Genomic DNA, 27,277 nt, shown 5'->3' on the forward strand with positions numbered 1-27,277 from the left:
CGGTCCTCTTAGTCCCACCTACAACCCCAATGTCTCCCTGTGGAGCCCTATGGACCCTGAAGAAGAAAGATGTAGTTTGGTAGTTCTCAAGCTATGCTGCTATCTTAGTAAGATGGCAGCATACATGATACATTGCAGGTGAGAAAACCAAATGTCACCACACCCTTGAGTCACCATGGGACTTAAGCAACTAAACCATTGAAGTGGAGAAGCCTAGTTATGTAACTAACATTTCACTGTGAAACTTTCACCCTAATTCACCAAGTCTCAAATTGGGACTGTCCCGTTAAAATCTGCTACTTGATGCAGTGTAGATCTGTGGCTGCAGCTCTGCGTCTGGGAATGCAGCCGCTTTCACTGACATGCCCCCCACACTCCTTTAAAACGCCCATATGACAGATTTCTTTGCATTCACTTCAGACCATCTCAAAGCCACCACCCAGGTACGCTCAACGCTCTGCCCCTCGATTTCTGATAGCTACTCTCACGTACACAATAGTACCTTGTGCGCGTACTCAGGGTAATACAGGCACCGTAGCGATTTACAGAATATGCGCAAACAACCGCTCATCTACTTGGGCATCGGAATTGTGTGTGGTTTGCGTGTACCTCTGAACCAGGCTCTTTGTCAACATTCACCCCAGATAACAGTAAAGAGCTATACATAGCAAAAATGCATATGGTTGTACATGTATATACTGTACTGTGCTTCCTTCTTGAATTATTGTCCATTCATTGCAATAACTCCAAGTCACTGGGATGGGTGTTAAACATCAGTGAATTTGCATGTCAAAGGCAAAATGCATGATGTGTTTGTGGAAGAGCATGTGCGGGCAGGTGTCAGTGGGTTCACCGGCACTAGATACTGTTTTCCATGGATAAATTGTAAAATATTTTATAATCATTTTACAACATTACTTCCATTGGATCCCCATGAATTTATAATTTCACTGCTAATCAATATTTACAATTTAAGACTGAACTCTTTTCTGCTCTAAGTATTGACTTTGTGATGTTGATCATCCTAGTCCTGTCTGCAGCCATGTACCCCATGCATTATCCACAGAGTGCTACATTCAGAGGAGGAAGCTTGGTGTGTTGGCCAAATCATGAAGGGCAAGGATCCCCAGGATTTAGGCTCCATGGCCCAATTTTTGTCACTGTGGCGACCTGGCAGTGTTCAAATCCTGATTTACTGTATCATATTCCATTCATTTCAAGGCATGTGATCTTCTAATTGTTTATTTTAAGTTTTCTATACATGTACAGTATAATAAGGAAGTGGCTGTTCCATGTAAAGAGCTTTTATTAACAGACCCCTATTGTAGTCTCATGTCTTTCATACAGTCGTACACATGAAGTAAAATAAAAAGAAACTGAAAAGCTGTAAACTACGTATGACGTCAGAGATTTTTTCAAATATCAAGAAGACTCAGCAAATCAAGTTACCTAGAACAGAACTGCACGCAATAAGACATGAGAAGCAAAATCAATCATGGTTTATGATATTTCAGGCAATTCAGGGAGCTACAAATGTTTTTTTATGCAATTGTATTAACTGTAATTGTATTTGGTATTTAAGCTTAGTTTTCTCAGAAAGGGCTTCTTTTCTGTTAGAATTTCGTATAACATTTATTTAAAGGGAAACTATCATGAAGAGGTTCGGATTTTCTTTACTGATAAATATTGGTGGTATGTCCTTTAGTGTATGCTACAACAGCTGAACATTGGAGGTACCAACAAGGGCAGGACCTCGGTCTCAGCACACAATCCTCTTTAGACTTAGACACATGGGGGGACTCCAGTTACCACTCTTCTCAGTTTATTATGATTCTGTTGTGTTGGGTAGGCTAATGGAATGGTCACGGACAACTGATACTAAGCAGTGGGTTCACCTTGACAATCATTCCCTTCCCATACATATTGCACAGTATCCCTGGAGGTCCAAGGTTCCAATTGACTCCCATCCCACCATTAGCCCCACTCTGGCCCTTTGGAATAGACTCTGGACACTAACATGCGTGTCCTCCATATTATCCCCTATGACTCCTCTTTTTAGTAATCTTGACTTTCCCCCGGGTGTTACTGGTTCTGTGTTTGCTGTTTGGAGGTGTCAGGGAGTGCAACGAGTTAACCAGTTGGTAGATGGGAGGGAGAGTGTCCTCCTTCACTGTTCTGCAAGCTGTATGGGATCTTCCCCCATCTGAAATTTGGAGATATTTATAATTGAATAAATTTCTACAAAGGAGTGTTGTTTGCGCAGCTGGTTCCAGATCTTTGTCTCCCTTTGAGGATATGTGTTTGGCCACTTTGAGCAAGCGCATATTCTCTCGAGAGGCTACGTGCTCCTGATTGAATGCATGTACCCTCCCCAAGTATCCTAAAGATTGGGAGCAACACCTACAACTTGACTTAGAGGACTGTGACTGGGACAGAATTTTTCAAAACACATTTGCTAGTGCCATTGTGATTGAAACACAATTTAAGGTTTTGTCTCGCTGGTACAGATGCCCCCGTACACTAGCAAATATATTCCCTGGGCTATCGGATAAATGTTGGCGGTGTGATATGGAGACAGGCTCCCCACTGCACATTTGGTGGAACTGCAGTTTCTTGCTACCTTTTTGGAATCAGGTGATTTTTATTGCTAGGTCTATTGTGGGTGAGGATGCTCCCTCTGACCCTTCTTTTTGGCTTCCTAGTTTATTCCCTGGCCCTCTCTCAAAATATAAAAAGTCCCTGTAAAACTTTTTCAATTGCGCCGGTTAGATGGTGATCTACTCCCCCCCCTCCCACACACACACACACTAAAGGAGTGGTTTGCCCATAAAGATTTATACTGTATATGTCTATGGAGGACCTCCGAGTGAGCCTGGGGAGGAATCAGGATTTAATCTCTACCTGGCACCCATGGCTGGAATTCAAATCTTCAAGTACATATCTAAGGTTTTCCAATTGAGCCCAAATATCTCTTCCATGTTAGCGCTAATGTAACGCCCCGCTAAAGGCTGCTCCTCTCCAGAAATTTTCTCTATCTGTGATTGAGATTTACCAACTCTCCCCCCCAATCCCAGCCCTTCCCTATTTGTACTGTTTTTATTTCCTCCTCTTTTATATGTTTATGTTGGATTTCTGTTTTTAAAATTTTGTGTTTTATATTGAACATTTTTTAATACTGTTGTTATGATGTGGGTCTATTTCTATGTCTAGCAGTTGTTGTATGTGATTTTTTACTGCGATATTTGTTATTCTATTTTTGGAGATTTTGTAATGTCTTTTCCAAGAAAACAGAAAAACCAATTAATATATATTGCAAAAAAAAAAGAAGCTCTCACCCTCCACCCCCAAGTTTAATTTCCAAACAAAAAGTTTTCCGTAAACACAACAACAAATGCATAGCATATGTCAGAGCGACGAAGAAAAGACCAATCAGCATCACTGGTGCATTCAGAAACAGCTAATCAGAAGCAACTCGCTAGTAATAACACCATTACTGTACTTGGCCTATGTTAGCGCATTCCTTGGGCTGTGGATAATTAACTACTTTGTCAAACCAGTGTTTCCTATAGAATGGACTAGGGTACTAAAAACACTGCCCATTATAATAAAAGTAAATAAAATTTCTCACAATTTATAGATAACACCATCAATTCTTGTTTATCACTTTATTAAATAGAAAATAGTCTTTATCATCATCTTGATTCATTGTAGTCCATGTGGAAATAAAACATTTCTTTCATTCTTTCTTAAGCTGGCTATACACTAAATGATTAGCATTCCAACCAACCAACTAGTTGACTGATTGGAATGATAATGTGCTGGTGTGTGGGAGCCAAGGATAATCAACCATTTGCTTTTACATGCTGGAAATCGCCCGAAAGCGGTTGGTCAAACTAGCAGGAGAAATTCTCTCAATTAGTTGGGCAATAATCGCATCCCCAAATGAACGATTTTAGTAGGTGGACAGACTTTGTAGACTCTACTGAGCAGCAGGGGAAGAGCAAGAATGACATGTCCCGTCCCTGCCACCCCCCACTGGATCGCAGTACTTAGCTTACCTGCTCTGTCCCTGGTCACTGCTGTTGTCTTCTTCCTGGCACAAGGGAAGAGGTAGCCTCATTTGAATCCAAGATGACAATGTGAAACTGCTCTATCTGAATATCTTGGATTCAAAACGAGGCTGCCTCTTCGCTAGGAGTGGGCTGAGATGCGGGGAGGAGACAGCAGCAGTGACAGCACATAAGTGCCATGATCTGGGGTGGGGTGTGGAAGTGTGACAAGTGCTACTGTGCAAGGGGTCAGGGGTGAGTGTGGCAAGCGCTGCTGTGCAGGGGGATGAGTGTGTGTGACAAGCTGCTCTGCAGATGGGGTGGTTGTGTGACAAGCTCCTGTGTGTGTGTGTGTGATGTGTGACAAGCTTCTGTGTGTGTGTGTGTGATGTGTGACAAGCTTCTGTGTGTGTGTGTGTGATGTGTGACAAGCTTCTGTGTGTGTGATGTGTGACAAGCTTCTGTGTGTGTGTGTGGGTGGGGGGGGATGTGTGATTAAAAATATTTATTTAATTATGTTTTTATATTTTTGCCTCTATTTTAACAATAGAAATAGGTGTCCGCCTACTTATGTGATGTCATTATCTTTCATTGGAGAGAAGTTGGCTAGTCTGATAAAAAAAAGTTGGCTGGTTTGATGATAAAGTTGGTTCAGTGTATGGAGTACTGTTTTACTTGGACAGGCAAGTTGGATTGGTTAGTTGTATGGTTGCATGACAGTTGCTAGCTTTAATCCAGCTAAATGGGGAAAAACTAAAAAACCTCTCAGTCGTAGTCAATTGCATGCAGTGGCGTAACTAGGGTATTTGGAGCCCAGGGCAAATTTGAAAATGGAGCCCCCCAAAGGGTGCGGTGAAAAATGGGTGTGGCCACTGAAAAATGGGGCGTGTCAACATGTCACACACACCTTTCTTATCACTGGGAACATTTCTTTCCATTTGCACCTTAATGCAGTGCCCCTTATACAGTCCCCCACCCTATGCAGTGCCCCTAGTAGTGGTCCCCCTTATGCAGGCCCCGATTAGTTCCCCTTATACAGGCCCCCAGTAGTGGTCCCCCATATGCAGTGCCCCTTACACAGTGCCCCCTGTAGTGGTCCCCCTTATGCAGCCCCCCATTAGTTCCCCTTATACAGTGCCCCGAGTAGTGATCCCCCATATACATTGCCCCCAGTAGTTGTCCCCCTTATGCAGTGCCCCCTGTAGTGGTTCTCCCTTTTCAGTGCCCCCTGTAGTGGACCCCCCTGTGCAGTGCCCCCAGTAGTGAGCCCATTATATAGTGCCCCCAGTAGTAGTCCCTCCTATACAGTGCCCTTTATATAGTTCCCCCAGTGAGTCCCCCTTGATGCAGTGCTCCCTGTAGTAGTCCCCAGTAGTAGTTCCCCACAATGCAGTGCCCACAGTAGTACCCCCCCAGTGGTAGTCCCCAGTAGTGGTCCCCCATGATGCAGTGCCCACAGTAGTATCCCCCCCAGTGGTAGTCCCCAGTAGTATCCCCCCCAGTAGTGGTCCCCCCCTGATGCAGTGCCCTCAGTAGTATCACCCCCAGTGGAATTCCCCCAGTAGTGGTCCCCCCCCCCCCCGAGACAGTGCACCAGTGCCCAGTAGTATCCCCCCCAGTAGTTGTCCCCCCCGAAGCAGTGCTCCCAGTAGTATCCCCCACCCAGTAGTAGTCCACTGTACTGGTCCCCCCCACCTGAAGCAGTGCCCACAGTAGTATCCCCCCCAGTAGTGGTACTCCCCTGAAGCAGTGCCCTCAGTAGTATCCCCCCATTAGTGGTCCCCCCCCGAGGCAGTGCCCCAGTAGTATCCCCCCCGAAGCAGTGCCCCCAGTAGTATCCCCCACCCAGTAGTAGTCCCCAGTACTGGTCCCCCCCACCTGAAGCAGTGCCCACAGTAGTATCCCCCCCAGTAGTGCCCCAGTAGTAGTCCCCTTCTTTGTAATAGAGCGCGCCCCCCCCCCGAAATACACACAAAAGAAAAATACTTACCTGTATCCATGCTCCTGCTCCCGCTGCCATCCGCACGTCCATCCTCCCGGGCCGGGCCGCTCTGCATTATGGGAGAGACGTCATGACATCATGACGTTTCTCCCATTACCACTGCAGGAGCCGAACGGAAGCCTGGCTCTTGCAGTGGGCGCGCAGCAGTCAATGAGAGTCTATCTGACTCTCATTGGCTGCTGATTCACACACACATCGCTGCCGCTCGGCAGTGATGTGTGTGCAGCAGCAGCAGCCAATGAGAGTCTGTCTGACTCTCATTAGCTGCTGATTAACACACACATCACCGCCAGTGCTGGCGGCGATGTGTGTGTTATGCACAGTCTGAGCCCGCCTGCCACCCTCCTCCTGGCGCTATTGGGCAAACGCTCAGGGGGAGGGAAGGGGCTCAGCTGTGTGGCACAGGACTGGCGTTGGAAGCCTAGCGCCGGTCCTGTGTAAATGTGTAGCACTCACTGCGGTCGGCGCTACACTGGCTAACTAGGGCGGGCCGGCACAGTGGCCGGCGGCGCCCCCCCATGCCGCCGGTCCCACGGCGCCCAGGGCACGCACCCCGCTCGCCCTGCCCTAGTTACGCCACTGATTGCATGCATTGTGATTGGTGGGTTGGTGTTATAAGGGAAGTGAGGGAAAATCCTGGCTATGACAAATTAGCAATGGTAATTACCACATTGGGGGAAATGTAATAGCCTGTGAGATGTAGGCATTGGTACAATTCTGGTTTAAAGTTGGAAAGAGATTTGGAGCATACACACGGTCAGATTTGTTAGATTTGTCAGATGAACGATTTGAACGATTTTACCAAACTTTTGAACGATTTGAACGATTGAACGATTTTTGACTGCATTAAAATAAATGGAATCATCCAAGTCTGACTGCAAACACATCAGATGTCAGATATCGTTATCTGACAAACGGGAACGCGCATCGTTCATCGTCCATCGTTCAGGCATGTCAGATATGTCAGATTTTCCTTCAGATATGAACGACTGAACGATTTTTAAATCGTTATCGTTCAGATCTGAAGGAAAAATCTGACCGTGTGTATGCACCATAAAAAAGCAATGCCAGTTTGGTTTTGTCTTTTCAATTAATTCCACTTTAAATCATTGGGCGGACTCGCCGGAATGGCGTCAATACCACAGGCTATTACATTTCCCCCATGGACTAAAAGGAATCAAAAAAGGAAGAAAAATAATTTGTTAGCTCTTTCATAAAGTGGGAACTAAGGGATCTTAGGATCTTGTTTATTCGATCAAAGTTTCGTTGATAATCGAGTATTTCTATTATTTTATGGACACATGGTCATTATATAGACTCCACTGCTATGACCATGTTGCTGCTCAAGAGGTCCCAATTTATTAGACCCCACAGGCCTAGGGTTCTGTAAGAGCCCCATAACAATTCAGTATTATACGAATCACCTCTGGGAGAAGGGCACACTGTTTTGTCAGATATCCCTCATAGGGGCACCAGCAGCAGCTTCGTCCTGACCAACCTGAATCCAATTTTCACTGTAGCAATGGGAACAAATGAGCTTCCATTTATAGTAAAAAACAGCTCTGACAGTCTAGCACTGAAGCTGGTAAATATATTATGGACAATGGGTTCAAGTTTTTTTTTGCATCATTAAAAGCACAAGAGGAGACCTAATATCTGCCAGCTCTGAGCTGCGGATAATAGTGCATGGCAAGGAAAACACACACTCTAACTCTTTCTTATTACATTCTCTGCTGTATATATTATTACATGGGACCCTGTGTTTGAAAAATGACAGCTAGGAGCCGATTGGTTGTTACTTTGTCTCTCTCCACTTTCACTCTCTTCAAGCTTTGATAAATCTAACCCTGTATTTATAAATAGAGTGGAGACAAAAAGTGGTCAATTAATGTCACCATGCCCTGTGATTGGATCACTGTAGCTCTGCCAGCAAAATGCAATAAATTTCACAACCAAATGTGGAATGAGCCAAATATTTTCTGGAATACTTTTGAAAATGTTGCTCATCTCTAGTCATAAAGCATTCATCATACCCATCGCAGTTGTCCATCGCTTGTAAGCTGCCTGTAGAACGCTCTGAAATTAGTAACAATGTCTTCAAGATTTCTTCCCACCACGAGTCTAGAGAGAGCTTTCACGGCGCATACCACTGTAGAACAATATGATTAATTAGACAATTTATTCTGTTACAGAAAACAATGTTTTTCTTCATTAATATTATAAAAGCTATAAGCAATGGTACGTTTCAGTGTGACAGTGATCTATTAGTACACAGACAGACTTTACTATTTCCCTCTGTAACCAGCTTCTCTGTGCCTGTAAGATTAGGAGTCTCTCTAGTGTGCATTTGTAAGGTAGCCTCACAGATGCCACGCAGAAACGCCCACTTCACGGAATCAGGGAACCGGCTGTGTCATAGCCTCCGTCATCTGTGTATCCATGGTGCGGCACGTGTGCAGTTTGCAAATAGTCACTAGGTGCCTTTGTTTTATGACTTGCATGTGACTCTGAATCAGGCCCAAAGTACCATTTATACGCAACCTTCATATACACAGAGCTACAAAGAGCAGATCTGTGCTGACAATAAGGCAATGTCAGAAACTTATATTTTTAAAGGCAGTACAGCCACGTCTACATTGCTTGTTACCATCTGGCAATTTTCTCTGTAAAGTACAAGAGCTGTCTCTCTATGTTATAAGAATGATTTCTGCCTTTTGTTTGGTGGCAGGGTTGACATCCACTGTGTCAATCTGTTTTTTTTTTTTTAGTTACACAGGGACTGATACAGAGTTGGATGCAGGTTAGTTTGCAGAGTGTGCAGGTTAGTTTGCAGAGTGCGCAGGTTAGTTTGCAGAGTGCAGGTTCGTTTGCAGAGGGCTTGTGCAAGAATGCATTAAAAATGATAATAAAAACAATAGTGTATTTTATTGCACTATGCAAGGCATGCTCTGATAAAACTACAACTAGATCCAATATGAGTCCTATGCAATTCAGTCATTTCTAAACTTGTGACTGAAAGTGCATATTGGGGTGTTCTCACTTAGGGGGAGATGTCTCAAGCTTTGGAGAGAGATACAGGGCCTCATTCAGAGGCGGTCGGAGGATGCAAGCAGTCGCTCAGAAACTGGGCGGCCGCTTGCATCTTGACCGCCCGCCTCTGTTGCGGTCGTTAGGCTGTTGGTTAACACCCACAGCTCTAACGACCGCTCCGGTGATGGTCGCGATGGTCAGACGAGACCCTAGGGTAGGGTCTCACTTGTCGTAAGCCCCGGAGAGCTTCTGGCTCTGTCTGAGCCAGAAGCTCTCCACTGACATCACTAGTGATGTCAGTGGGGCCTCCCCCAAACGGTAGGCGTTCCCATGGGAACGCCTCCGTTTGTGCTGCCACCCCCCCGGCCCGCCTTCCAAACGGGGCGAGCTGTCAATCAATATCGACAGCTCGCCCCCTTTGGATCGAGACCCGCTACGACTGGCGCTGTTGGTCGTAGCGGGTCTCACGCATGCGCACGACGGCGCCAGTGCCGTCGTGCGCATGCTCTGTGGGGGGCCATAGACCCGGTCCGAGCGCATCGGCGCTAACGACCGGGTCTGAATGACCTCCACAGTGTCCAAAGCAACCACTCAGCTTCTAACTATCATTTATCTAGCACAGTGTATAAAATGACAGCTAGAAGCTGATTGGTTGCTTTGGGAAACCTCCACTTTATCTCTCTCCAAGGCTTGATACATCTCCCCTATAGACCAGTAAGGGTGTGTTAATGGAATTGCAGACTATGCAGAGTTGGCTGGAAGTGTAAATATACCTGTTTTCAGCTGTATCTTTTGCACCTAGAATAGGGCTAGTGCAAAAATGCATTAATAATGATGATGGGTATTCAACCAAATGACAAAATGTACTGATAGGGGCGGTCCACTCATAGAGATGGTCCAATTCTGCATACGGGCGAATATACACATTTAGTTCCATGCATAAAATTTATGAGCAGTCGCAGCTGACTGGCATTCAATTCTGCATTGGCCCCACTGAGTTGCACATTCATTTCTAGAGAAAGCCCTATGTAATTGTGCAGGCATTGTCTCTTGCATACAACCGGGCACTAGGACCCAGACTCACCAGGAGGTCCAACATCCGACCATATGACATCACCAGGCTACTGCTCATGTGCAGCTGGCACCACCTTTACTGTGTAGAGTGTTCACAGTATTGTGCGGTTGCCAGTACTTAGCTCCTCATAGGTGATACCACTGTTATCTGCTATATACTGCAGTTATAGCCACCACTGTTACCCTGCATCACCACTGTGTATTTACTGCTGTTACTTTATGATGTGTAGAATTTTAATTGGTCATTGTAAACAATAATTTTCATCACTTTGTGAGCATCGTGCCAACTGGTAGTGATTATTTTACAATTATCTTTAATCTGATTTAAATTAATAGAAAAGCCTTAGGTAATATTGTTTCTAGGCGAGTATATTCTAGGCATGACTCATTTATAAATTGTTTTTGTTGGCTGAATTGAAAGGAATCTGCATCTTTCCAGCTATGTTGTGGGTCCCTGTGTATTTTCCTTGCCACGAAATACATTTACACAATTATTTGCCATTACATAAACCATACTATGTTTGCCATTTATGTCTTGCTATTCCCAATGTTTGGAAGTCTAGTGTACATTAGCTATACAGTAGACTAGCCATCAGAGATTTGAGGTTTACTATTTCCTAGCCATCAGAGAATGGAAGTTTACTTTTGGTATACACTAGCCAAATGATTGCAGGTCTACATTATATTATATACTAACCGCCTTTACTAGTCAACAGACTTACTAGATAAGACATTGGGAATCAACTTTATATTAACCTTCAGAATGTGCATCAGTTTATAAAGGGCTCCAATATCTTTAATGCAGTCCTGGACATGATATATGAAATGGTTTAAGAACAAATAATCATCACACCATATAAGACTATATCAAACTTACCAATTTCTAGTTCAAACTTACCAATTTCTGTGCCTTTTCCCAAAGTGAATGTTAAACCACAACCTTTTAAAGCATCTTCTGCATCCGTTTCTATGACGACATAAGCTGCAGAGTAATCAGGGTCTGTGTGCTGTATTGCAGTGAAAAAAGAAGATAAAGTTAAAATTAATTTTACACATATAGGGCCTGATTGTGAGTCAGACACACAGCCGATGTGGGACGAAATTGTGTGTTTTTATTTCTGTATCTAAGTCGCGCAGTGCATGTACCCAGAGCTTGCGCACAGAGTCGCAGTTGTGATTGAGACTCAGTCTCAGAAATGTCTTGGTCATTCCTGGACGGAGACAGGGAGGTGGGCTCCCTGTCACCGTCCAGGAACGACCAAGATGGTCCGTCTTATGTGCTTTCTGTGGACGTGTTGCCGAACTGGTTGCATTATCATTCACTTAGGAGGCGTACTCTGACGGAGAATCTGTACCTAGCATGGGTCAGGTACAAGTTTCGATGCTGCGACCGATAGTTGCATCTACAGACCCACCAAGCGTTATTACAGGGTCTAATGACGCTCAAAGAGGACGTCTCAGTCTCCGTGCACAAACAGGTGCACGAACACCAGGGAAGGGCCAGTAGTGGCATTTGCATAATTTTGCAGACACAGACCACTGCGTGTGAATTTGAATCAGCCCCATTGCAGCTATAGTATATTTATACCTTTTTATTGGTCAGTATTTTATATTTCTTGCATTATAATATTTTATGAACTTTGTGGCTAATGTGCAAACTGTTTTACATCTATGCAGGTAGCATACACATCTGGGAATGTGATATATGGGATAATACACTGCCTACTGTAATTGATATGGATATTTGCAGCCACCAAAGAGTTCTAGGACCATAACAGATGCGCTTTATACAGATCACAGAATATAATATTCATAAGAATTTACAGTAGGGAGTGCTTTAATCCTTAGAATACACAAATAATACCCTTTTTTTTCTAATGACCAATGAATTGACAAATTCTAAGCAATGATCTCAGAACTCACTATTTATATACATATTATTTACAGAGATTTTGACTACTGGTCAAAAGTTTGCAATTCAAGTCCAGTGAATATCCTGCAAAGGTACAAAGGTAAGCTTGAAACTGCTAGAGGAAAAGTCCTGAAATATAATGTAAATGTAAGTTAGAGTTATAAAAAGATGTCCTTTTTAGGGAAGTAATAGGTTAGGAACTTACAGCTGTAACAATGAAATAGATGCTTGCCTGGGCATGAAGCACCGCCAGTGGGCTACGGAAGACAGGAAGAGGCTGTTATAGGCCGATGAATCAAACTTTGAATTCTTTGGGCGGAATTCAATTCATTCCAGCCCCTATCGCGCCCGACGGAGCTATTCTATTCTTGCTCCTGTCGGGCGCGATCAGCTGCCAAGTGCTACATTTCAGCTCGCAGCCCCTGGGGGATGAGAGCTGAAATGTGTGAAAAGTGACATGTTTGGGCGCCCAAACATCACTTTTCGCGATCGCGCCCAGCACTTTGGTCGGGTTTAGCTGCTTTACGTGGCTAAACCTGACCTCTATGGGCGCGATCAGTGCGAAGAATGGCAGCAATTGAATAGCGGCCCGCGATCTCCTGTCACTTTAGACGGGAGATCCGGACCGCGTAATCAATTGAATTCCGCCCAATGATTCATAACGTAGGCTTTTTGTTTGCCATTGAGTAGGAGAAATGATGGTTCCTCAGTGTGTGGGCTTTATTTAAGCATTTAAGCCGCACATTTAAAAGGGAAATGCTTTGTATAGCAAAACACCCCTTGACAGGAAGCCGCTTAGTAAATAAACACCTATGACAACAACTATCAAACATGGAGCAGGAAGCATGATTGTCTGATCCTCTTTTGCTCCATCACGAGTTTGTGACTAACACCCTGTACCAAAAGTGCTACCACAATATTCTGCAGCAACATGTAATAGCCACTGGTCTGTGCCTTGTTGGTCAAGGGTTCATTGCAAAAGCAAGATAATGCCCCAAAACATATATCCAGGCTATGTTAATACTACATTCAAGGAAACAAAAAATATGGTAGGCTTCAAATCATGGAATGACCAGCACGGTCTCAAGATTTATACCCCATTGAGCTGGTTTGGAATGAACTGGAGAGAAGTGTGAAGCAAAGCAACCTACAAGTGCAATATATTTGAGGTAACTTCTGTAACAGTGTTGGGAAGAACAATATATGATTTCCATTGTAGAAAGAATACCATGGGGGAAATGTAATAGAGTATGAGTCTGAAAAAGGTGTGAGTTTGTGGCAAAAAGTATGTGAGTTTGCACTCGCTAGATGCAATAGAGAAACTTGCAACAAGCCTTCTCGTCTTGTACAAACTCGCATCCAGATGTTTTCTTATTTCAAACATACAACTCGCACAATATAATAGGGTGTGAGTGGTAAACTCTCACAAAATTTGTAAAAAAAATATCACCAAACAATAGACCTGCTTCAGGCTAGCGAGTTTAGCCTGAGCAGCAGCGTGTATAGCAGAAGCCTACACAGGTCAGTGAGATCCGTGTAGGCTTCTGTGTGTAAAAAGGAATTAAAGTGTTAAAATTCCCTGAAAAAATGACGTGAGGTTCCTCCTAAGAGCATAACCAGTGCCGGGCTGTGGTCCTGGTTTTGAAAATACGTGGGAAAAAAAAGATGTAGTGCTCCCCCGTTTTTTCATCAACCAGCACCAAGCTCTGTGAGCCTGTCCTGGTTGTGGAATGTGGATATACGGGGGACAAAATGAGTAGGGGTCCTCCATATTATCCACAATCAACACCGGGCTCTAACTAGAGGGGTAATGCCGCAGCCAGGGGACACGCTTCACGTTGTCCCCCGTCAAAGCATTCTGTACCCCACACTAGTCAGCAGGACCGGCTCCAGGCACGTTCCTGCTGCGGTCAAACAGGGGCACCACCCCATAGAGGGTGCATCCCTCCCAACCATCCCGATTTCAGCAGGACAGTCCAGTTTTTCGGGCACTGCCCTGCTGTTCCATCCGTGGGTCGAAGTGTCCCGCGGCCGGTCGGGAGGTTGGGCACCCTTCTGCCACAGCTGTGCAGTGGTGCTGGACCGCGGAGAAGCTGAATGGATGCCGTGCACATGCGCGTGGCATCCATTCAGTGCAAGGAGAAGGAGGCAGCACAGCTACTGAAGGCGTGCTGAGCTCGCCCCCAGCCTGACGTTAAACAGGAGGCGTGCCATATGGGCATGCCCCAAATATGTTATTAAGGGGGTGTGGTTTATGGTAATTATGCCATGCCCTCTTTCAGACACGAATGGCAAAGCCACGCGCAGGGTTACCGGGTGCCTCAGTCCGGAACATGCACAAGACGCAGCAACACCTGGAGCCGGCCCGCTAATCAGCCCAGGCCTGGGGATGTGGGGAACCCCCAATAAAGGGGTCTCCGCTTTCCAGAATTTCTAAAATAAATACCCCATGCCAGGGCTGAAGCCCGGGCTATCCCCCTCATCCCTGGCCTGTGGATGTGGGGTTGTTTGTGTAAAGCAATATATATAAACTAATATTGTCCTTTGCAGGAGGACTAATGGTCCAAACAAGCCTCCCCCACATTCGGGTACTTGGAGAACCACAAGTACCAGCAGGTGGGGCATTAAGGGCCTGCTGGTACCCCTAGTCCCCCTGCAAAAAAAATATTAGCATAATAACAAGACACACACGTACTGTAGGTTGTATATTTTTATTACATATACACTCACTCATCTTGCGCCTGTCTGTCTCTTTGTCCAGTAGCATCCACAATCGCTGTAAAAATAAAAATCCATACTCACCGACCCCTTGAATCCGGTCCTTTTTGGCCCATGTAGGCATCCATGGTCTTTGTAAAATAAAAACACAAATATGTGGAACCGAATGATAGGTCAGCCGTAAAATTTCTAAAAGAAATGCTATGGCTGACCGTTCATTGGCTAAGAGATGGAAGCCCCCAGGTCTCTCAGCCAATAAACACTTCCACCATCGACTTGGTGGGAACAAGCTTGAATAACGTTGCGGTTCCCACCATTGAAGTCCCACTATAGGTTTCTATGGTGGCTGCTTCAATGCCAAATCTACAGTACCAAGTTCTGGAATACAAAGCATTCTGGAACTTAGTCCTAATAACTAAAGCCATCTTCAGATGGCATTACCTACTGTAGCCCCTAGGCTACTTACTGCAAATTTCTTCATGAAAGGGTGTCTTAGAATCCATCCCCAGTGATGTCCGTTTGCACAAATGCCAAAGAGAGGTGGGGGGGGATTGCAGAAGGAGGAAGTAACACCATTGTTTATACTACAATTTACTTCTTTCAGAGTCCCTGTCCCGGCAATCAGGAATAATACATTCCTGCAAATAAAGATTCCTTATTGCCACAAATTGCAGCAACAAGGAATCTTTAACACTGGGAACAGGCAGCAAAAAATAATAAATATAATACATTTCAATTTAAAAAAAAAATGGGAGTGTTCTAAAACCTTTGACCGTTAATGTATATCGTGGTGAAGGTGTGTGCTCCTGTCAAGGTAGGCTGACACGGTGGTCACTAGGACCTATCAGTTAGACAGGCCTGACCTCTAGCATACGCTAATGCACATGCATCACATCTTCACATGACTTTACTCCCTGTCGTTACATGAGGACGGTCAGACCCAGGATATTCACACTATACAGAGCCGCAATACCAAACAGCATGTACTCTCTATCATCACCACTAGTGTGTAGGGCACCGGTGCTCCCTTCCTGCTCCTGTGTATTTACTGAAATCACACCTGGCGTACTACAACACCCAGCAACACCCTAAAATCCAGGCTGCCGTTACGTATATATTCTGAACACTGCTGTTACACCTGTGATATCCCTGTGTCATATCCTGCTTGTTGTTCTACCTAATATAATAAATCTAAGAACGGTTTACACTTGACCATGAGTGGACTGACCTCCACCAGCACCAACAACTGCGTTACATATTTGCCAACACATGTACCTTGCCCAGAGTGCATTATACCCTGGTTTATTTTTCTGTCTGGAGGACTACTGCTCTCAGCAAGTCTGCCCACATTTCATATTGATAGCCACATTAACCCTAACAGGTCATGCAGTATGCCATCACCATTTTCTCTACTAATATATAGTACATAGATACTACCTATACAGTACTACAAAGATTATACCATAATTCATTACAAGCAATGTATCTTGAGATATTTTGTTTTATTTTTAAAGCAATTATTAGGAATAGTATAATGGTTAATTATTTATGAATAGTCATCAATATTATTTATTTATGGAAATACAAGGAATGAATGTAAAAAGGAAATGTGATTAGCAAAGATTGATGCCAAAGAATGGATTGCTAAAGATTGGAATTCTAATACCAATATGTTTTTGAAGTACATAAATGGCATAAAATGTATGATATGAGACAGCTAAACTAAAATATTTGCAGAAGATATAGAAAATTTAATTTTTCTTTTTGCTTTATGAAAAAAGTAGGAAAAAATTCTATGAAATAGGTTATGTAGCAAAAGCTTAAGCACAATATTACTGATTGATAAATTACAGCTTTACCCAAAGAAGATTAAGACAGATAAAGCAACTGATCCAGATCACCTGCACCCGCATATATGCGATAAGCGGCAAATTCGTGCGATTGGTCCAAAAAGATTTTGCCGGAGAAAACTTATCGTTATCGCGGCTAAATGGATACCCCCCAGAGTCTATATTGCTCCTAAAATACCTCATATATTGAATGCTACTCACACGTGCCAAAAAAACAGAGACACCTGTCTAGTAATGCATATGTCCTCCTTTTGATTGGATTACAGTAGCAACACAATGAGACATGGACTCCACAATCTCTCTGAAGACTGTATATTAGTGTACCCCATGCCTCCTGAATAATGGTCCACATTTTACTAAAATTCGCATGTGGTGGAACCCTGCATCCGAGTGCACATTGAACAGCATCCCACAAGTGTTCTTTTGATGCCAAACTCAGAGGAATGCCTACAGATCTGTGCAGTGGAGCATTGTCTGAGTGAATGCATAACATGATTGGGTGCAAATGATCCACATGGGATGGTTATGTAGTGTCCGTCTGTCAGTGATGTCTGCAGACATAGATGCAGATGTTCCTAATGTGTGCCAACTGGAACCCCACACCATAACAGAGCCACCACCGCCCTGGATTGTCCCATGTGGGGTCCATTACTATTCTCCACACGCGTATTTGTCCATCTGCCCAAAACAGTTGGAACCTTGATTTGTGGGAACAGGATACACGTATGCATCTAGTGGTGGTGTTCACGAGCCCAGGTGATGCACAGAGCCTTGTGCCGCGGGGTCAGCAATGTGACCCAAGTGGGCTGTTGGCTCTTTTACCCCATAGAAGAAAGAGAATGTTGCACTCTTTGAATGCTCACGTTACTTGTAGCCCCAGCATTAAATGTTGCTGTTATCTGCAGCAATGTCTCATTCTGCTCAGTTGTTACAATGTGTGCCAGACAAAGTTTTTCCCTGTCTCATGCTGCATCTCTTCCCTAATGTTGTGTAGTTGCGATATACCCTTCAATTTGTTGCGTGTGAAAATCCAAATTTCGTGTTAAATCCGGATATGGAGTGACCCTTCTCCAAAGCACCAACTCACTGTGCAACTCACTGTGCAACATTTTCTAACATAATAATAATTACTTCTAATTGATTCCAGCATGCGGAATATGACATTTAAAGCTCTGTTATCGCTCGATTCTGAGATATAGCCCATTTATGATGATGTAGGGGTATTTTGTTCGTTAAATACTGGGGAATTTTGGCATCTAAAGAATATATAGGTTGGCAAGGGATCGGTATGAATGTCCAGCGGTTCAAATCCCGATGCCGGAAGACCGGCAGCAGTGAAGATCCCAACAGCTCCAAAGGTAAGTATTTGCTAACCCTACTCCCCCCCTAACCCTCCTTTAGGGGTGCCTAACCCTAACCTCCCTCGTGCCTAAACCTAACCCCCCCTTCCCCGCAGCCTAAAACTAAGCCTCCCGGGGGTGTGCCTAACCCTAAGTCCCCCTGGGAGCCCGAAAACCTAACCCTCCCCCCCGCGGCTTTCCTTCGTTCGGTATGCCGGGCATTGGGCTCCCAGCGTAGGTCTAATGACAGGCATTGGGATTTCGATGCCTGTCAGTAGTACCTTACTGGGATTTAACAGTCAGGAAGCCGGTGATTGGCATTTCGACCGTCGGCTTCCTGACTGCATCCTGTTGGCAAACGTAAATACAGGAATGCTGAGTCATTGTAGGCAATGTTTTGTCTATCACAGTCATCTGGTTGATCAAAGCTAAATTTTTCTGCCCAATTTACACATCAAACTTGGACTTATTGGGTATGAACAAAGATGGAGAAGCTTTCAAGTACCTGAGATGAAAAATTTCCGCTTTTGAGTGATGCTAAAGTTAAGGGAGGGATCTTTGTTGGTCTGCAAATTTGTCAACTTCTTAAGGATGAAAACTTTGACCGAGTCTTCCAGGATAATGAGAAAACGGCTTGTGAAGCTTGTAAAGGTTCTTGGCATGGCTTCTTGGGTAACAGAAGAGCTGGAAACTATGTTGAGATTGTGAACAACTTTCTAGAAAAGTATTATCAATTAGGCTGCAACATGCCACTCATAATCCACTTTCTCCGCTCTCACCTGGACTCTTCCCTGACAACTGCGGTGCAGTGAGTGAGGAGAGCAGTGAGTGATTCCACCAAGGCATTTCAGCAACAGAATAAAGATATCAGGGTAGGTGCAATGCTTCTATGCTTGCTGACTACTGTTGATCAATAAAAGTGATGCCCCAGAAGAGGAGTACAAGTAACAAGCAAAGAGAAAGTGCTCTCAAGAATAAGCCACTACTTAAAATTGTACTTTTGGTTGCTGTATGTTGTTTCATTTTGTGTTCTTATTTGTGACTGCTTGAATTGAAACAACTGTTATTTATGTTGTATCAAGAAAATATCAGGTTATTTTAAAATTGCTTTTCACTATGACTATATTACTCAGGTACATATAGCGCAAGTAGTGTAGCTCAAAAACTAGAGCTAATAAAAACATTCTGAAGTCATATTTGTTTTTGTCTACCTCAAATTAGTTAGGTATGACTAATTTAAGGAAACAAATGTAAAAGTATCTGTAAAGGTGCGTACACACGTAGCGATTTTTTGGACGATTGAACGATAACGATGTCGTTATCGTTCAGTCGTCAAAAAAATCGTTCAGTTTCTGCCCTAAAATGATGAGCGATAACTACCAGTTGGTAGTTGCCGTTCATCGCCCAAACCTCCCGTTCAAGCTGACTATAATGCCAGGTTGAACATGTTCGGGGATGAGGGAGGGAACCCGGCACTGAACGAAATTGTTCTTGATTAACAACACTGAGCACACCCCTGCCAGGGACACACAGGACAATTTCGTTTGGGGAGAATATTGACCCGTGTGAATGCAACTTTAGTTGTACAGTGATCAATCCCCGTTCAAAGTAGCTTAAATTGTGATACAATGCCATCTTCACTGCAAATTATATGACAATGTATTGCAGAGATGTCTGCCTAGTTATAGTACTTCAATTGAGGAAGATACCAGTTAATGTGGGGGTGTGATGGCATGTACTAGCAATGAAAAGACAACTATTCTTTAAATGAAGTACAATGAAATTACAGTATATTACTAAGTTTCTGCAAAAACAGGAAGGCAAAGTACAGTATCAAGCCCAGAGTCAGTTCATTGGTATCATATATAAAAAGCTGATGCATGTAAACAGCAAATAAATAGAATTTTAAAATTACAAAAAATTACTTAAAAATGTGTAATAATACCTGGTAGCTATCAGTGGTTTATGTATAATCTCAGTCATGAAAATTATTGCCAGAAATGTTTAAAATCTGACCTCAACCCCGAATGCTGTGATGCTTTATTTCAAAGTGAAGTCTCTCTCTATAACTATGTAGCCAGAAGAAATGATTGTTCAGCTACACATTGTAAAATTATTATCATACTCTATTGCACTTAGGAAGACGAATCCATTGCTAAGAACAAAACACTTTTTGCATTATTTCACATCTGCACTGTTATGATAGGATAACCACAACTGCAGAAGGAAAATGACTGGAGAGACAAGAGACTGTCACAAGTCAGTTCAAAGTACAGATTTGTTTTCCTTACCATGGCATCTGAGCCGTGGTGACCCAGGGAAGTTGGGAACCGAACATCTGTCACTGTAAGACCAGTAATCTTTCCTTTTATCATAATGTTTTTTACTTTTCCGGGTCTGAGTCTGTAAAAGGAAAAAGTAAACGTCAACAGTATGTTATGCAGCAGAACACAGTAGCTTTAGTGCAGAGTGCTTCTAGTCTTCCTCATATGCAGATTAAACAGTTTTTCACGCCCCCAGGAGCTGACTGGCTCGTTTTTAGCTGACATGCCAAATACAACAGCCGCTTAACCCTGTGCTTCCTCAGCAATCATACTGACATTCTTTTACAAACAAAGGGGGAGAGAGATAAAGTACCAACCAACCAGTTCCTAACTGCCATTTTTCAAACAGCCTGTACAATGACAGTTAGGAACTGATTGGTTGGTACTTTGGGCCTGATTCAGAGCCGGACAATATTGGCGCTCGCTCGTTCAGGAAAAAGGGGCGGCTATTCAAATGAACCGTTCGTCCTTTGCGGTCTGTTCACGCCTCTAGGTCTGAACGAGCGAACCAAACATGCGGTCGTTTTTTTGAAAACTACGCCCCCTGGCCGCTCGCATCCTACGTCATGTCCGCTATTTATTAGATTAATTGAGTACATCGACCAGCGTATGAACTGCTCGCTATTCTTGTGGTTGGTTTTTCCTACCGCAATCTTGCGAGCAGTTCTGACTATAAAATAACCCAGTGACGTGGTCAATGATGCTGCTGTATTAATTATGCACACCCATAAAACGCCCGTTTTGACCTTGAAGCACGCCTGCGTTCTGATCTCCACTCCCCGTTTTCAAGCACCTTCCCATGTTACCACCCACATACGCCTCATTCTGTCACTCAAAATAGCAGGCATTCGCTATTTAGCGAACAAACGATTTTCGGCTGCACTGACTGGTTCGCGCATGCGTATTACGATCCGTATGCATGCGCAGTTCTGCAAACATCGCTCGGAACGAACGAGCGGCCGCTTACGAGCGGCTCTGAATCAGGCCCTTTATCTCTCTCCACTTTATTACTCTCTAAGCTTTATTAAATCTCCCCCAAATTTTGTTGCAGATTTTGCATTTATTTCTGTAGTAAACGTGGTTAAAATTACATTTACAATGTTAGATTCCAGCAGCGGCTACTACCCTCTTAGATGAGGGGGCTGCCTAAAACCACTCACCCGGCTTCTCCTGGCCGGGTCCTGGAGCCTGCGCAATTGATCTGACAGGCGCCGGGACCGGCCCATGCACACTAGCGGCGGGGCGCCTATCACCGGCTTCCAAAGGGCCGCATCGTCTGCAGGCCCAAGGACCTGGGTAAGGCTGGCGAAAAGGCAGAAAAGTGGCTTCCTACTGGAAGCGGCTCTCTGCTAATAGCAGCCAGGACTGGCAGTCCTAGGTGGAGGAGACTCTCCCCCTGAGACTGCCTTTTGTTTATGTGACTGGCAGGAGACACCTCCCCCTGAGACTGCCTTTTGTTTATGTGACTGGCAGGAGACACCTCCCCCTGAGACTGCCTTTTGTTTATGTGACTGGCAGGAGACACCTCCCCCTGAGACTGCCTTTTGTTTATGTGACTGGCAGGAGACACATCCCCCTGAGACTGCCTTTTGTTTATGTGACTGGCAGGTAGTGCTTCCAATGGGAAGCCACTGCCAGTCACACAGTGTAGCCCCAGTGCAGTCACGGACCGCTCTGACTACACTGAGGTGGCGGAGTTTACTGGGGGGGGGGGCGCAGCCCCTAGGCAAAATCCGCCACTGTTAGATTCTAATAATCATCTTGATTAACCGTACATTTTCATGTAAGAAATATGAAGTTTTTGCCTAGAGGTTGTGGTTTATATAGCCAAAAAAGTATATGAAGCTTTTTGCAACCGTATTTTCCTACAATACTAATTTTTTTTTTACAGAACCTGCGTTAATTATTGCATGTCACTGTAAGTGAAAATGTGGTTCATTCAGAATATAGTACAAAACTTCAAATAAAATATTTCCTTCAAATAATAATGTGTTGAAATGTTTTTGACACCAAAATATGGCACAAAAAGAAAACTATTATTCCCATGTAAATGCACTTACACTTTCATCACAATAGATGTGTTTATGTGGGCCAGGCTTGTCAGTGTTGGGAATTTATGAAACAAGCATACAGTATGTTTGCAAAGATAAGGGTAGGTGTTGTAGTTATTAGAGATAACTACAAACACCAACCGAACCCGCCCAAATTTACCTAACCGAGGAGTTCCGAGCCGCTGCTTTGATCTCCGCGCGATTTTCGGATCAAAAAAACGAGGCACAACGTTATCTTCCCAGCGTTGGATCTCGCATTTTTGGATCCGATATAAGTTCCTTCTGTGGTGATTTGGCGTCATTTGTCACAGGACTGCGGGAAGGGAAGGAGGGTAGGCTAGGGAAGGAGGGTAGGCTACTTAGCTAAGCTTAGCTAGCCTAGTAGTGACAGTCATGCTGGGCATACACTATACAATCAAATATCTGTCCAATCTGCCTGGTTGGAATGAAAATTTGGTAATGTATGGGAGCAAACAACAATAGAAATTTGCTCCCAAACACTAGAAAACGGACCAGATTTTTCTTCCCAGCAGACAGATTTGACAGATATCTGACAGATAATTGTAGAGTGTATCCCCAGCATTAGTGACAGTGAGAGTCAGGAGTAGGACATGTTTAGTGACAATGTCTTTGATTGGCAGTGGTAAATCTGTCTGAGCTAGTTTGTCCAATAGGCAGTCAGCAAATCATTGTTTTCTTTTTTTATAGTGCAGGAACATCATTTAATATAATTAATATTGTTGTGTGTGGCATAATTTGGTGCTAAAAAGTAAAAACTTAAAGTAACTTCAGGCCGTGATACTGTGTCTGATACATATAATAGTCAGTAATGGTCAATAGGTCAGGGGTCACCGTGCAGTGTTTGTAGTAGTCGGTGGGTACATTTAAAAAAATAACTAAAAAAAATAAAATTGTTTTCTGAAAAACTCAGCCCGTGATACTGTGTTTGTGATATATAACAGCCAGTAATGGTCAGTAGGTCAAAGGCCACCACGCAGTTTGCCGCAGTCGGGCAATTTTTTTTTTGTAAAATAAAAATATATATTTTCTGTGATAAATTCAGGCCAGTCAGTGGATACATTGTTATTGGTAAAACGAAAATAAAAATAAAAAATTGTGATAAATTCAGGCCGTGCTACTGTATCTGTGATATATAACAGTCAATAACAAACAGTAGGTCAAGGGGTGTGTCGCAGTCGATGGGCATGTGTTTTTTTGTTAAATTTTTTTTTTTTTTTACTTCAGGCTGTGATACTGTGTCTGTGATATATAACAGTCAGTAGGTCATGGGACAGAGTTGTTTGTTTTATTTGTTTTACTTTCATGAAAATATATTTTTTTGTGTGTTCTAAAAAATGTGTGCCATGGTACAGAATTGTTTAAGAACACTAATAGTAAGTAGGTCAAGGGCCACCGCCTTAATATCTGCACAATGTGTTGCAGTTGGTGCCCAGTTTTTTGCTGTTTTACTTTTATCAAAATCATTTTTTTTTTGTGTTCTAAAAAATTCAGGCTATGAAAGTATGGCTAGCAGGTCGGCCTCCTAATATTTGTTAGTTTAAGATAGGCTGATTTGGAGTTTGCTGCTCTGCAGGGCAACTATTCATTTTTTTGTCTTTTCCATGTGAGGAATCCTTGGTGATTGACATTGTATTCTTTGATGCCCTTAAGCTTAATTTTCTTAATCAATTATAACTAATCAATTAATTAATGCACCACTTTCATCCATTTTTGGTGCTTGTTTTTTAATAGCATTTTCCACATCTCTGATTTGTTTTTTTATAGTAGTAAGAAAATAATGATTAATAAATCAATTACTCAATCAATCTCTCTTCCGCTACATACTTCACCTCCATTTCCCTGTACTGCCCTCGGGCCTCTGATCTGGTTCCTGATTAATGAAAACATTCTATAGCATCATATAGTTTATATTAAACTGCCATCCTGTCTGCCACAGCAGTGCCACTCTACAGTATTTCCTAGATGTGCCATGTTTTAAGTTGAACTGCCACATGTTTGTGCCACCCAATACTGTCGCTTAACTAGCTGGGTGCAAACTTTTGGCCTAAACTAGATGAAAAAAATATTGTGAGCTGTGAGGTGGTCAAAATGTACTGGAAATAACTGGAAATTATTGTTATTGAGATTAATATTACTGTAGGAACAAAAACAGGCCCAAATTTGATTTTAGTTGTTTTCATCAATTTAAAAAAAAATACTGATCCAAAACACGTGAGGGCGGTTTTGGCAAAACCAAAACTAGATGACATATTAGAACCAAACCAAAACACGGAAGGCATCTCTACTGCTTTCTCATTCTTAGGGGTAAATTCAATTTGGTGTGGCTATATGCCACACTTATGGTTCCACCAGACTCCATAGGGCTGCATCCAAAAATTGATGCGTACGTAGTGAGATCGGGACACAGTTGTTGGTTTTGATGTTGGATTGCTTTCATGCTTAACTACAAATCTCGTTTTTTTAAATTGATCTACCTGTAAACAATTCATTATTTTATGTAGTGTCTCACCTCACTCTGCAACAGCTTTAAATAAACATTTTCTGAGACTGCAATTAAACTTAGCTGATATGACAATGGGCCCGATGGTTTGCGTACAACTCAGATGGTGGCCAATCAGCGCACCCACAGGATCTGTACTGCACATGTGCTGATCAATGTCTGCTTGCTCACTCGCAGTGCATGGGCACCGCAGCCTGATTAACAAGCTGCCACCATTTGGTAGCGGAGTGGTGTGCGGCGTCAGTCAGAGCCCCAGTAAATGGGGCATGCTGAATCCAGTCTGCATCCTTGTATGCAGTTTTTTTGGCTTAAGCTGCATCAAAACACTTTCCATCCTACTCAAATGACCATGCAGAGTGATCCATTGCTGCATGCTCGAACGCAGCAGTGGATAACAGAAGCCGGCAGTATATTTTAGCATTGCTGCATGCCTCCAAAGATGGAGCAGTGATGCTAAAAGTGTAGAATCAGGCCCAAAGTTAAAATTGGATTTGAACTGGGTTGAAATTGGTATCACTCTGCCTGTTTAGTGCAAGGTAACATTCTACAGTGACAATAATACTGTTTTGTCAACGGCTCAAACCCACCGTCATAACTAATTGTTGACAGCACTCTCTTGTATATCTCTCTGGTCCGTTTCTATCGTTATTTGCTCCCATACATTACCAGACTTTCCTTCCCACCAGACAGATTAAACAGATACAGTCAGGTCCATAAATATTGGGACATTGACAGAATTTTCATATTTTGGCCTCTATTCACCACCACAATGGCTTTGAAATGAAACAAACAAGATGTGATTTAACTGCAGACTTTCAGATTTAATTTGAGGGTAATTACATCTAAATCAGGTGAACGGTGTAGGAATTACAATGGTTTCTATATGTGCCTCCCACTTTTTAAGGGGCCAAAAGTAATGGGACAAACTAAACAATCCTAAATCTAACTTACACTTTTTAATACTTTGTTGCAAATCCTTTGCAGGCAATTACAGCCTGAAGTCTGGAACGCATAGACATCACCAGACGCTGGGTTTCATCCCTGGTGATGCTCTGCCAGGCCTCTACTGCAAATGTCTTCAGTTCCTGCTTGTTCTTGGGGCATTTTCCCTTCAGTTTTGTCTTCATCAAGTGAAATGCATGCTCAATTGGATTCAGGTCAGGGGATTGACTTGGCCATTGCATAAAATTCCACTTTTTAGCCTTAAAAAACTCTTTGGTTGCTTTTGCAGTATGCTTCGGGTCATGACTGAATATGAGCATATAATATTGCCCGAAACACTTCAGAATTCATTCTGCTGCTTTTGTCAGCAGTCACATCATCAATAAATACAAGGGAACCAGTTCCATTGGCAGCCATACATGCCCACGCCATGACACTACCACCGCCATGCTTCACTGATGAGGTGGTATGTTTTGGATCATGAGCAGTTCCTTTCCTTCTCCATACTCTTCTCTTCCCATCACTCTGGTACAAGTTGATCTTTGTCTCATCTGTCCATAGGATGTTGTTCCAGAACTGTAATGGCTTTTTTAGATGTTGTTTGGCAAACTCTAATCTGGTCTTCCTGTTTTTGTGGCTCACCAATGGTTTGCATCTTGTGGTGAACCCTCTATATTCACTCTTGTGAAGTCTTCTCTTGATTATTGACTTTGACACATATACATCTACCTCCTGGAGAGTGTTCTTGATTTGGCCAACTGTTGTGAAGGGGTTTTTCTTCACCAGGGAAATAATTCTTTTGTCATCCACCACAGTTGTTTTCCGTGGTCTTCCGGGTCTTTTGGTGTTGCTGAGCTCTCTGGTGCATTCTTTCTTTTTAAGAATGTACCAAACAGTTGATTTGGCCACACCTAATGTTTTTGCTATCTCTCTGATGGGTTTGTTTTGATTTTTCAGCCTAATGATGGCTTGCTTCACTGATAGTGACAGCTCTTTGGATCTCATATTGAGAGTTGACAGCAACTGATTCCAAATGCAAATGTCACACCTAGAATCAACTCCAGACCTTTTACCTGCTTAATTGATAATGAAATAATGAGGGAATAGCCCACACCTGTCCATGAAATAGCTTTTGAGTTGATAGTCCCATTACTTTTGGCCCCTTAAAAAGTGGGAGGCACATATTGAAACTGTTGTAATTCCTACACCGTTCACCTGATTTGGATGTAATTACCCTCAAATTAAAGTCTGCAGTTAAAGCACATCTTGTTTGTTTCATTTCAAAACCATTGTGGTGGTGAATAGAGGCCAAAATCTGAAAATTCTGTCAATGTCCCAATATTTATGGACCTGACTGTATATCTATAGGTGTGTACTCAGCCTTTGGGTTGCACTGCTATAGACCATCTATAGGGTTCCATTGGAGATATAGTTATCCAGTGCATAATGAGACCAGTATATATG

General features: G+C 43.2%; 1 protein-coding gene across 2 annotated transcripts in view; it reads right to left on the reverse strand.

Moving 5' to 3' along the window:
- Positions 1-27,277, reverse strand: part of ENOSF1 (enolase superfamily member 1) — a 93,918-nt gene that overhangs the window by 43,777 nt on the left and 22,864 nt on the right. For both annotated transcript variants that reach the window (XM_088469625.1, XM_088469626.1), the window contains exons 2-4: positions 20,267-20,378; positions 11,054-11,162; positions 8,085-8,200 (exon numbers count right to left, since the gene is read on the reverse strand). In XM_088469625.1, the coding sequence (XP_088325751.1) occupies positions 8,085-8,200; positions 11,054-11,162; positions 20,267-20,378 (337 nt within the window). The remainder of the gene's footprint in view (positions 1-8,084; positions 8,201-11,053; positions 11,163-20,266; positions 20,379-27,277) is intronic.

The sequence above is a fragment of the Taudactylus pleione genome, unplaced genomic scaffold (genome assembly GCF_031769625.1).
Source record: "Taudactylus pleione unplaced genomic scaffold, aTauple2 ptg000093l, whole genome shotgun sequence".
Taxonomy (NCBI): Eukaryota; Metazoa; Chordata; class Amphibia; order Anura; family Myobatrachidae; genus Taudactylus; species Taudactylus pleione.